At 49.5% G+C, this 13,347-nt stretch overlaps 1 protein-coding gene across 3 annotated transcripts in view; it reads right to left on the reverse strand.

Annotated features, from left to right (window-relative positions):
* furina (furin (paired basic amino acid cleaving enzyme) a) overlaps positions 1 to 13,347 on the reverse strand; it is a 110,268-nt gene that overhangs the window by 48,991 nt on the left and 47,930 nt on the right. For all 3 annotated transcript variants that reach the window (XM_062548985.1, XM_062548986.1, XM_062548987.1), the window contains exons 3-4: positions 11,020 to 11,118; positions 264 to 359 (exon numbers count right to left, since the gene is read on the reverse strand). In XM_062548985.1, the coding sequence (XP_062404969.1) occupies positions 264 to 359; positions 11,020 to 11,118 (195 nt within the window). The remainder of the gene's footprint in view (positions 1 to 263; positions 360 to 11,019; positions 11,119 to 13,347) is intronic.

Here is a 13,347-nt window from a genome sequence, read left to right on the forward strand (position 1 = left end):
TTGAAGCCTAAAGCCTAATTATCAGGTGACTAATATAATTATGGAGACTATTGGCACCCCCCCAGCCGCAAAAATAGAGCTGCTCTCCCCTGGAGGTGTCGGCTGTTCAACACCTATGCACTCAGGAATGAGGATAATGGAATGCAAGTGCAGGCAGTTCTGGCACGGTTGAGGTGCCTCAATATGGGCGTAGTGTTGGAGCGTGCTTTGGTGTTGATATACTGTGGAGAAGCAGACTTGCTTAAGAGCCTCCTCCCACTCACCAGGTACCACTGCTGGCCAAACTTGGGGTCCGACGGATCCGAGTAGATGTCCCTCTTCACCCGCCGCTTCAGCACCTGTTGTTCCGCCCACGTCACCTAAACCACACACATGCACACACACACAGAGAGAAGAGAGAGCACCACACAGATTAATTTAAAAGGCAGGTTTAATAACACACACACACAAACACAAACACACACACGCACGCACGCACGCACGCACGCACGCACACACACGCACACACACACGAACACACACACACGCACAAAGAGAGAAGAGAGAGCACCACACGGATTAATTTAAAAGGCAGGTTTAATAATTAGATGGCACTCAGGAGGAGGCCGAACAGTAGCCTCTAGCTGGTCTTTAGCTTCCAATAGTGCCCACGGTGCAGCTTGGGCCTCCAGCCGCGAGCCACGCTTCCCCGCCCGCCATCCCCTCCATCAGCCGCGGCTGCTGATGGATGAGCCCGCGGCCGGCCCACGGTAATTATTTTGTGTAAGAGACAGTTATGGGGGGAGAACAGAATGGCGATGAGCCGAAATGAGGGGACGGCATCCAAAAAGGAGAGGGAAGTTAAAAAACCCTGACAGAATTCAATTATTGAAATCAGAGATTAAAAGGGGTGGTGTGCGGGGAGGAGGGGGGAGGAGGGAGAGAGGGAAGGGGAGAGAATAAAGATGCCTCCTCGGCAGTTCCCCTGTGTGGGAGTAGGGGAGAGAGAGAGGACGAGATGTAGAGAGGGAGGGGGAGAGAGAGAGAGAGAGGAAGGGAGGGAGGGGAGAGAAAGAGGGGGAGAGAGAGAGATGGAGGGAGAGGGAGGGATAGAAAGGGAAGGGGGAGAGAGAGAGATGGAGGGAGAGGGAGGGATAGAAAGGGATGGGGGAGAGAGAGATGGAGGACGTGGAAAATTGATGGCAGGAATGGGAGACTAATTAAACTGTTAGATGAGGGCAGATAGCGGACCACACACACGGACAAATGCGTGCACACTCACACACACACACACACACACACTCTCTCTCTCTCGCCAGCCTTACTACCTCTCTAACACACACACACACACACACACACACTCACTCTCACCAGCCTTACTCCCTCTCTCTCTCACACACACAAACCACCCTTACTGTCTCTCACACACACACACTCTCTCCATCCTTACTGTCTCTCTCACTCACAAACACACACACACACACACCACCCTTACTGTCTCTCTCTCACACACACACTCTCTCCATCCTTACTGTCTCTCTCTCACACACAAACACGCACACACGCATGCGCGCACACACACACACACACACACACACACACACACACACTTTGTCCTCTCACTCTCCTCATCTCTCTCTCTCCCGCTGCTCTGCTCCCCATAAATGAGAGAGATAACAGAGCTGTAGTACAGTGTGTGTGTGTGTGTGTGTGTGTGTGTGTGTGTGTGTGTGTGTGTGTGTGTGTTGGGGGGGGGGGGATCTCCAGGCCTTTTGCTTTCTATGCAGAAGCAGGACAGAAGCGAGAGGCGACTGATGCATAGCACCACAGCATCAGATTTCTACCAGGCAAGCACTGCACTGCCTCAGGAGCCGTATCCGTACGGTATAATAGTGTTTAAACGACCATTCTGTATCCGAGGGCCAGCGCTGCAGGAACATCTAGTCACACTCCACACTCATCCACAATCATCCATTCTGCCAATCAGAGTCATGCACGGGTGTACAGAATTCTCAACCAGTCAGCAACACCAAGAGTTCAGCATTCACATTCCATACAGTCCAGCATCTGCCTAGAGAGCATTCAAAATGCAAAATCGGACTGCTAGTGCAAACCCAGCAGCAGAAGGCTGTTGCTGCTATGCCTGCTGTATAATCTCCAGCAGTGGAACGTTACGCTCATCATCCAGCAGCCAACAGGTCGAATCTACTCAACAGGCAGAGGTAGCGCTGAATGAAATCTACAGGAACTGGTGAACTTTAACCAGCATCTGTTCATTTCATAGCGGTATCAGAGAAAGAGAGCAATCTGCTGCTGATGTATTTTCTGAGCTTTCCTGAGGAGCTCGGTGGGTAGTACTACAAACGCACCACTTTTTACATTCCTTGCCGTTTTTTTGCGAGCTCGCTCAAGGTAACTCTGTTTGCACAGTGAGGTCACAGCCCGCTCAACGTCTCCACCTCCAGAGAGTGGAGAAAAATACCTCTGAAGAGACAATAAGGGTCAAGTAATAAAAGAGTACAAAGCAAACGAGCCGACGGAGGGTCCGACTGTTGGCCTGACTGGGTCGCCGACAACCCTGTGAGAGCGCGGGTGTCGTAAATACAGCATCTGCCCGGCAGTTCAATCGAACGCGTGCATCACGATAAATTAATTCCCCCCGAAGGGTACTGTGAGGATGATGGATGCTTGCGACGATTTGAGCAGCTGTTGCCACGGTGAGCGCCTGTCAAAACAGCTGAGGGGGAGATTTAGAGACGGGCAGGAGTGTGGGCAGCCCCGTAGCTCGTCAAAGCCCCCCCCATCCCGGACCCGGGCTGATAGGTGGCTGCCTGACTCAGTCGAGTCGCATGTCAGCCTGATCGGAAAAAGATGGATGAGGACATTGCGACGAACCAGCAGGTTCCTCGGGGGGCGAACAGTGAAAATGATCATCTTCGGGAAAAGCCGGCTTCTAATAAGGAGCCAGACAACCCGGTGAAATGTCATGCTGTTTTCAATCAAGCCATTAAATCACTCAGAGCCTGACAGTAAGAGCGCTAGACCGCTAGACTGCTTTTATAGTCTGAAACATGTATGCAAAACCACCATACACGCAGAGGAATGTCAAAAATGCACGCGCGCCTCTAACTGTAAACACATTCTGATTGACTAAGTATGCAGACAAGACAGGCTAGCTAACACAACAGGCATTTCGCTGTCATTCTCCCGGCCGGATTCTCATGCGCCAAAATGAATAATGGTAGTACACATTGAATAATAATAAGCTCCATGGCTGTCCAGACACAGCTGTCTAAATGTGTGATTTTGTAAAAGAAGAAAAAAACTGCTGACAGTTCAAATGTGCCTCGGAACGCTAGTCTGCTACAGAGCGGCTTACAGGTTCTGTGGAACAACAGAGGCATCAGTCAGCCTTCCAGGAATGCAGGCCAGGGGCCCCTTCCAGCGGTCCCCTTCAATTAGACTATCTGCCTCCAACAGCCTTATCTGGGGGGCAATTTCCTAGCTTAGTGCTTCCCAGACCATCTCAGCCTGGGTTTTTTAGCCGGGATTGTTAGGCGGTAGCCAGGAAATACTAACTGGCTTGTTGGAACCAATTTTTGGGTCTGCCAATCAGCGAGCGGCTGGGCTGGGTTTAGGTGATGAAAGAAGAGCAACCGATTCTATTTTCCGATGAAAAACTATGCGGCTGCCGTCAAGGAAGGGAGAAAATACGCAGCGTGTGAGATGGAAAACTTTATAACGCGTCTATAATTTTTATTTACAAACTGCCTCTGTTGGACTCGCGTTGCTGTGAGGTCAACTTTTTTTTGACGTGAACGACAAATTGTTTCAATCATTCAATATAATTCAAATTACCACCATTTATCTACAACTGACATCCAATCCAATGAGGTGTATCTGGACCGCAGTGAGTGCTGTGAATGTTGGCTGGCTGTGTGCAGAGCAGACCAGCAGTTTCCACATCACCACTAATAATCATCCAACTGCTACTCAAGTCCTCACTTGTCAGGCTCACATCTGGTAGTGGTCTGTCAGGTCAAGCGCTGCCCGATGACACATGATTGACTTCTAACTTCTTAAGATAGAAGTAGCCTAGTTTGTGTGTACACACCAGCATTGATACCAAGGCTAGTAGCTCCAAAGACCTCTGTGCAAGAGGAGTGACTGATTAAAAAAAAAAAAAAAAAAAAAAAAAAAAAAGGGTGAGTAATGTTTAGCAAACACTTTAATAAATGCTTTTACAGACTTGCAGTGGTGAGTCTGGGAATCTGACTGTCAGGCAGCCATTCAACTACCCCTTCAAAGGACATAAGAGAAGCTCCACTCTGCAGTGCTGCATCCAAGGCCCAACGAGAGGAGCATTCATTAGCCTACCGCTTGGTTCACACAAAAGTGATCACAGTGCCTCTAGACCTCAGACAGAGTTTACTTGCTCATGAAATTAGAGCACATTAATTAAAACTAAATATCAACACTGTAAGACCATTTCCTGTGCTTCAGTTTGAGGAAAAGCTTTAATCGTCGCCGGGGAAACCAGCCCGCGCTGTAATAAATAAGTCTAGGTTTAATAACAGCAGACAAAACAACGGGACAGATAGGATCCTTGGGAGGGCGACATCCATCTTGATTAGGGGCTGAACTTGCACTAACCTCTCCGCCCGACCAAGGCCAGATAAGACTGGAGGTTTTAATGAAGCTGGAATCCAATCTGAGGGCAAGGCGCCACTTTCAATCAAAGCACCGAGACCCCGAAACCCCCACTCTTATTACTTTATCCACCCAACCTGTGTGTGCCTTTGTGTATATGTGCCTTTGCACCAAAACGTCTGTGTGTGTGTGCGTGTGTGTGTGTGTGTGTGTGTGTGTGTGTGTGTGTGTGTGTGTGTGCGTGTGTGTGTATGTGTATGTGTGTAGAGTCTGTTTGTGTGTCTCCATTTTATGTATGTGTCTGTGGTGACAGTCTGTATCTATGAGAGTGAGTGTGTGTACTAACAGTGTCTAGCTGTGTGTGTGAGAGTGTGCTTTTGTGTTGGCGTGGCTGACTTTCTGCTCATATTTTTGCTCCACACTCCTCCTGGGACTCATCTACAACAATCAAGGCTATGCAGGCAGACAGCACAAACCCAAGACACACACACACACACACACACACAAAACAGGAGTTGGGAAAGCAGAGGCTTTGATATTGCTCCAGCACTGGCCACAGTCAAGCAGGGAGAAGTCTGTGATAAATCTTTGTCTCTGTGCCCCTCTGCTGTCTACAGGAAGAGAAAAGAAAATAGAAAAACAGAAAATGGGAAACGCAAATCCTCCGAGTGTGTGCACGGCATTGAAGTGATGAGTGGAGTATGTGAAATTGTACACTACAGGTATACAGTATTATTGTGTGTGCCTGTATGTTGTCCAATAATTCAAATGGTAGCGTCTAACCTGCCGACCATTTCTGTTTATGGCAAGAATACTGTATACAATAAGTGGCTTTGCAAACCCATCACAGTGTACATGGGTACCTCTTGCCTCAGCTGCAAAATTATAATCACCACCTGAGGTGTGTAGTCATATAGCCAACGAGAGTATAAAGGGAGTGTTATTTAGGTGCTTCCACCGGGTGAGACGATACAGATGGTGTCTGGGTTTATGTCCAAATGTGTGAGTTTTCCCTCTGTGGGGTAGTATCTACCATCTAAAGAGGAGCTGATTCAGCTGATTGCAGCAGAGTGTGTGTGAGCGATGGTGGGAGAGAGAGCTCACATGCTCAAACGCTAAATTCAACAAGGAAATAGGACGTTAAAAACTGCCTCTGGCCAACGAGTCCTAAATTAAACAAGAGCCCGCTGGACTGCTTAAAGAACTCGTCCTAATGAATTGTGAGATTTTCTTGAGCGTGGTTTACCCTCGCTCCTCATTTGTGGCAATGTCTATTAGACTCAGCGGAGTATTCTCACATTCCTCATGGAGACAACATCTACAAAATCATGCTTTATTTGCCAGCCTCTTTTTTTCCACCGAGATACAGACTCATCTGAACGATCGTCTCTGCTTCATAATATTCACTAGATCAACCTTATTTCTCCATAAAAACTTTCATATATTCACCTTGCATTTATCTTCTGTCCAAACACGCCATGGCGAATGAAACCATCCACTGGCTCGTGACCACCGTGATGCATCACTCTATGAGGCTGAGTGGATGATGGATTTAACTACCTCCAAATTTGGTCCGGACTAAACTGGAAGATTGACCATGGCAGCCTGCAAATGGGCCATATGTCCCTGCTCCTGCCCACAGCACTGGCACCAAAAACGTCGAAACCCAGCTTTTCTTCCATACAGTAAGGCCAAGTTACAGTAATCAGTCTCAGCGAGTATGTAAGCAGAATATAAAAAAACTCCCTCTGCTCCCCGGCAAGGAACTCTGGGAGGGGAAGGAATTAAGCAACAGGAAGCCCTGCAGGCAGGCCAAGCCCCGCTGGTCCCCCATCAGGCCTAGCGGCACGCATCGACTTGGAGCCTGAATGGTCTGGGAGGGGAGGGGAGGGGAGAGCAGAGCAGGGAAGCGGCGTCCCTGCCAAGGCTCACCACTCTCTTGCCACTGAGGCACAGCACGCTTCCCATGGCCCCTTATTTTTAACACTTTATCCCCTAGATTTATCACCGAAATGATTTATGAATCGACATTTAAACACCCGCTTCTGCCAACTGTGGTGTCGGTCTCCGCGTTACGTTGAGCAGAGTCATAACAACCACCTGCAAGCCTTCTTTTCATGCCCATTTCCCCTGATCCCCCCCCCCTCGCCCTCGCCCTCCTACCCCCCTCCTACCCCCCTCCTACCCCCACAATCGACAGACAAACACCAGAGCCCAACGGCGCTCCAGCTAGAACACAACTCTTCTGGGCCCGAAAAATTGCTGAAATCAAGTCAAATCAAAAACCGCACTTTTGGACAAGACTCGCCGAAGGGAATCCAATCAAAAAAAACCACAGGCGGCCTGCAGCCAGGACAGAGCGGAGCGGAGCAAAGCGGAGACTACTGCGGTGGTGGAGCAGCTCAGCAGAGGCAGAGGCAGAGGCAGAGGCATGCAGTGTGCATTACCCGCTTCCTGAATATATAATCCCAGACAAAACTGGGCTGGGAGCTACGGTACAGTATAGGACGCAGTGGTGGGAGATGGAGCAGGAATCTGGTCTGGTCTGGAGAAGACACAGCCCTCAGTGGACGTGTGTGTGTGTGTGTTGGGTCCTCTTTAGTGGTGCACAAACACACACACAGAGTCGCTACTTAAGTGATGCCTGAGCATGCATGAATGAGTGTGTCTATGTATGCATCCCTGGAGAGGACCAGACTTTTTTCCCCATGTCTGTGTGTCTGTGTGTCTGCTTGAGAAAAAGCTTGAGAGTGCATTTTTTTTAACTTTCATTTGATAGTTTCTTTATATAATATATTAACACTTCCAAGTTTGGAAGTTGAGTGAGCCTATTTTCACTACTGTCTGTAAGCAAGGCCGTGATGTGCAGTCGCTGAGGCACTATGCATGTGTCCACTTTCTCCAGTGGCATCTTATCGCCAGCCCAGTCCAGCCCAGCCCAGCCCAGCCCAGCCCAGTCCAGCCCAGTCCAGCCCAGCCCAGTCCAGCCCAGCCCAGCCCAGCCCAGCCCAGCCCAGCCCAGCCCAGCCCAGTCCAGTCCAGCCCAGCCCAGGCCAGCCCAGCCCAGCCCAGTCCAGCCCAGTCCAGCCCAGCCCAGTCCAGTCCAGTCCAGCCCAGCCAGCCCAGCCCAGCCCAGTCCAGCCCAGTCCAGGAGGAGCCGGGAGAGCGCTGCAGACTCCAGACTCCAGCCTGCCTGTAGGCCGTGCCAGCACAGGGCTGCGTTCCAAACACAGTCTCCCTACCCCCCCCCTGTGAACTTCACAGGAGCCCAGGTACTGTGGCTCCTCTTATCAGTGATGTCATGATGAGGAGACTTCAGAGGGAGCGAGGCAGGCAGGGAGGGAGGACGCTGGCCCTGCAGTTGGAACAAGGCCCCTTTCTCCTCTCTGCCAGCCCTCTGAGACGGGGCAAACTCTCAGAAGTCTGCTAACACCAGCTACTCATCGCTCACCAACACGAGAGACGTGTGTATGTGTGTGTGTGTGTGTGTGTGTGTGTGTGTGTGTGTGTGTGTGTGTGCGTGTGTGAGCATGAGCATGTGAATCAAAGTGAGTGTGTGAGTGTGTATGTGTGTGTGTGTGTGTGTGTTGGAGCCGGACGTCTGTTAGAGCAGTGAGTGTCTGGCATGTGAAGAGACAGCCCTCTCTAACCCCACTCTACCAGAGGTGAGTAATGGACCATGCTCAAGCAGCCAACAAGCTTCCATTAGGCTCTTAAACTGGGGGATGTCTTGCACACAGATCCACGTCACACACACACACACACACACACACAGCTCCTCTGATCTAGGGAACGATCGATGAGTGACAAATTCTTGAGCTCTTCCCTAAATGTGTGTGTGCACATGTGTTGTAATTCTGTGTGCATGTTTGTATGTTGTAGAGGAGCTGATTCTGAAGACCTGCAGCCCCACTTCAAAGAGCCAGCCTTTCAGAGCCATGACAGCCAGTCAGACATAAGAGGTCCTTTCTTCCTTTGTTGAAAGGGACCACAAAACAGGACCGGGCAGACATGGACCACTGCAGTGTTTCCCCCAGAAGGTTTTTGAAAGTGTAGTGGGCATATGAGCAGAGCTCGGCTAATGTGCCCCAGCGCTGCTAGGGACTCACAAAATATGACTTTGGTATGAAAGTATAAAAGAAGCAGCATTTAATTAGTCATTTTAATAATCAATTAGGATCATTAAAATGACAGTAATAATCAGTCGATTATATATAGCTTTCATAGGGCAGAAAACCGAGAGAGAGAAAACACAAACGAATGGCTCGGAGCTGAAAGAAAAACTGAAAGGCTAACATATTTCGACAATATTTACAAAATTCACGCACACCATATGCAAATACGATACTGAAATACAAATTAGATTTATCAACTGAGACATCTCTCCACAGTTTGTTTACTTTTCCCCAATTAGCGCAGTGAAGTGCAGAGCCGCACTACACTACACACCACCGCACAAGTTCAAGCGCTCTGCAAAGTGTAACGTTATACTACACGCATCGGTTATGTAAGTTCTACATACTGTTGATTCAACGGACAACCATTTCTGCAAAGCCATTAAAAGATGCATATATTCAAAAGGTCCAAAGGTTCAAAGGTTCAAAGGTTTCCAAAAGGTTCAGCTGCATCCAAAGATGTTGCAAGGTTATGTTTTTGTGTAGCGATGTGGCATTGGCACATGGAGGCATACTGTAGCAGCATTTCACAATGCTTTAGTGGATATGCTGCACTGCCATCAAAAATATGAATGTCTGTGTGTGTGTGTGTGTGTGTGTGTGTGTGTGTGTGTGTGTGTGTGTGTGTGAGAAGACCTTGAAGATGGACAACAGAGCCACTTCAGACTTGGCCACTGCACCATGACCAGCACTACCCTTCTTTAAAACTTTCACAAAGAAAGGTCAACGGGCGATAAAACGAAAAGGCTTTAACTTCTGAGAGCATTCCTTCACCGCATCATGTCCCTTCTGAACGAGGGATCAGTGACACAGGTTGGCTTGAGGACGCTTCCTCTGCATTTCTCCTCTAAAAGATGGGGGGATAGAGAGGGTGGAGGGAGGGAGGGAGGAAGGGAGGGAGGGAGGGGTGGTGGTGGTGGCGGAGCTAAAGAGAGAAGGCGGCACATAAAAGAAAAAGGATGTTGTGAGACGTCAGTGCCATCTATTAAAACAGCAAGACGAATGGCCCCTGCGGGCTCAGGGTCATGGCTACACACACACACACACACACACACACACACACACACACACACACACACACGGAGAGAGAGATACCTCAGCACTCTTAGGGGGGTAGTGCTGCAGTTCCCTGTGGCTCTGTGAGTAATGGGGTCTCCATGGAGCAGAGGCTCCACCTGGGCCCCTCCAGGAGGGGACACTGACTTTGCACACGCATGGGCACACCCACGGGCACACACACACACACACACACACACACACACTTTACATAGACAAAAACACACTTAACATACATTAACATATACACACACACTTTACATACACCTCCATGCCACAGTCACCACTCTCGGTCATGTTAGTGCACACTATCTCGCACACACACACACACACACACACACACACACACACACACAGCTTCTCAGGGTGACCCTTCTGTCAGGCTGGACAGTGCACTAATTTACCACCTGGACCACCAGGAGGACGAAGAGACGCAAGAGAGACAGAAGAGAAAGAGAATTTCTATTTTTTTTCTGCTGAACTCACTGGAATCAGTGACTCAGAGAAAAGCACGGAGAAAAAGAAACGTTGAAGAGAAGAGGGGGCTGGGTTGAGGTGTGTGTGTGTGTGTGTGTGTGTGTGTGTGTGTGTGTGTGTGTGAGTGTGTAGTGGGGAGCTATTCTGGCATGACACAATAAGTGGGTATCTGCTTTTAAAAAAGAAAGCAAGAGAAAGGGAAAATGACATCCAGAATAATGGCCCCTGCTGCGCTGGCGTGAGGGGAATGCGGAGCGCTTGGCATTCTAATGCATGCGGAGACGCAGGAGAGGGAGCCAGTGACCAGAACGCAGCAGGAGAGGGGAAATATGAGAAGTGATGCATCACTCACACACACACACACACACACACACACACACACAGAGTAACAATCCTCCCAACACATAAACACACACACACACATACACACACACACACACACAGACACACACACACACACACACACACACACACACACACACACACACACAGAGTAACAATCCTCCCCACACATAAACACACACCCACACACACAGAGTAACAATCCTCCCCACACACACACACACAATCTGTCACCCATGCAAACACACATGCACTCTCCAGATGTAAAGGGACTGTAAAGAGGGAGGCGATGGGAGGATAGCGCTAGAGGTTTACAGACTGAACCAGACGCGCGCCTTACCTGAGCCTCGCTCGTAAGTTGGACATGGTGACCGCGGTGATCGGACAGCGACCTCTTGACCACTCTGTGGTGACGGAAGTGGTAAATATCACCAAACACCTGTAGAAACAAACAAACAAACAAAGACAAACAAACAAAATGTCAGTAATGTAAACATGGCCTGGAGACCCAGTACACTAACACCAATGGCTCCCATTGGGCGCTGATGTGGCATTTCTGAAAGAGGCCACGGAGGAGAGGGGCATGGAATGAGGAAGAGGCACGAAGCAGCGCACAGCACGCAAACACGTCCACTAGTCCTCAGACACAGAGACAGAGAGAGACATTTATTTTGATTCACTTGCACTGGCCATTTAGCAGGAAAATCAATAGCATTCCCACTCTCTGTCATCTCCCTCTCTCTCACACACACACACACACACACACAGATCAACTGTCCCGACCGTCCCCTAATTATCTAGCCAGAGCTCCAGCTCCATTAGAGTGGAGCCACTGAAGCCGCACTATGGCTGTTACACCATCCCTCTGTTCAGTCTCCTCTCCTCTCCTCTCCTCGCTCGGCTCTTTTCTGGCGTCTTTCCTCCTCCCCTCCCCTTCCCTCCCCTCCTTCCATCCCTCCTTTTCCATTCTTCTCTCCTTCCCTCCCTTACTTCCCTCATCCCCCTGTCTTGGCTCAGCCCTCAATAGACAGTAAGAGAGGGAGGGAGAGAGAGAGAGAGAGAGAAAGGGGGAGAGAGAGAGGGAGAGAGGGAGAGTTCTCTAATGGCTCTCAGCTTTACGGCGCTCTAAAAGCAGCAGCACTGTACCTGTCTCTCTGTTAACAGCCCTCTTTTAAAGCAGGGAAGTCTCTTTTATCTCAGCTCATTTTTACGAGCCAACCTTGTGCTTACACACACACACACACACACACACACACACACACACACACACACACACATATATATATATATATATATATACAGTATACACACACACACACACACGTATACACAAGCATACACGCACACACACAGGCATATACGCATATATATGCATACACACACACGCGCACAGATGGAGGTTCCCAGCCCTGGTTCCGACAGAAGGAAAACTTGGACTAATAAACCTCGGACTAATAAATTAGCTTTAGAGCAACACCGTGGTGACCATCACTGCATAGCCATAACCACTGAAGGAGAAGCAAGGTGCTGGGCATCAATGCAAAGCCATCACTCTTGAAGGAGAAGCCGGCTTCCTCAGGGGGAGGGGAGCCAATGCCGTTAACGGATTCTTCTGAATAATTCCATAATCACACACACACACAGCAGAAGGATCAACAGCATCCAGAGATCGATTTCAACTGCAAATATTGCACTTTGGAGGGGCATTTGTTAAGAAGAGTCGATGCAGTAAGCTTTGGCAGATATTGATCTGTGCATGAATTCCTTCAGCAGGACGTGACTGTGTTTGTGTGTGTGTGTGTGTGTGTGTGTGTGTGTGTGTGTGTGTGTGTGTGTGTGTGTGTGTGTGTGTGTGCTTAGGCGCGTCTCAATATCTCAAACTCTTAAGGTGAAGAGAGACTCTACTTTAACAGGTATCTTGCTCAAACCCTGCTCAAACCAATACACAGACACACACCCACACACACACCCACCCACACACAGCCTCGTCTGTCACTGCAAACACTCCAGCAGGTGCTTCATATTGCTAATCCACAGCCAAATGGTGGCGAGCGCCATCCAGCTGAGCTCCAGAACAAGGGACCCAGCGTCCCCAGCCCAGCAGCCCCACTCTGGCGCTCCCTGCCTGGGCAGCTGTGGTGGCGGAGCCTGCTGCAGGTGATGGAGGAGGAGGGGACACGTCGGTGGCTATGTGGGTTCTGTGAGGGGCTGGGATGGGCTTTGGCTGTCTGGAGGCCGCGGGGGATGAATCATTGCTGTTATGATCAACTGCCCACCTCTGAAACTCGCCCACTGAGATGGTCCTGCCTCATCACAGGCGTACATAAATAAACATGAACACACACACACACACACACACACACACACACACACACACACACACCAACACCTGCATGTACGCTGTATGCTACACACACACACAACACCACGTCTATACAGAGGCTTCATGATTTCACTCAATTCGACTCTTGACCACACATTACACAAGCGCACATACACATGCACACACACATGAACAAGCACTTTTCGCAAGCATGGACACTCCCCCCCACACACATACAGACACACACACACACACACACACACAAAAGGCTGGGTTGTGTGCTTCAAATCCCACTAGATTGCATCTCTAAAGTAGTTTCCTAGTGATAAACATTCAGCCAGGAAC

The sequence above is a fragment of the Sardina pilchardus genome, chromosome 11, assembly GCF_963854185.1.
Source record: "Sardina pilchardus chromosome 11, fSarPil1.1, whole genome shotgun sequence".
NCBI lineage: Eukaryota > Metazoa > Chordata > Actinopteri > Clupeiformes > Clupeidae > Sardina > Sardina pilchardus.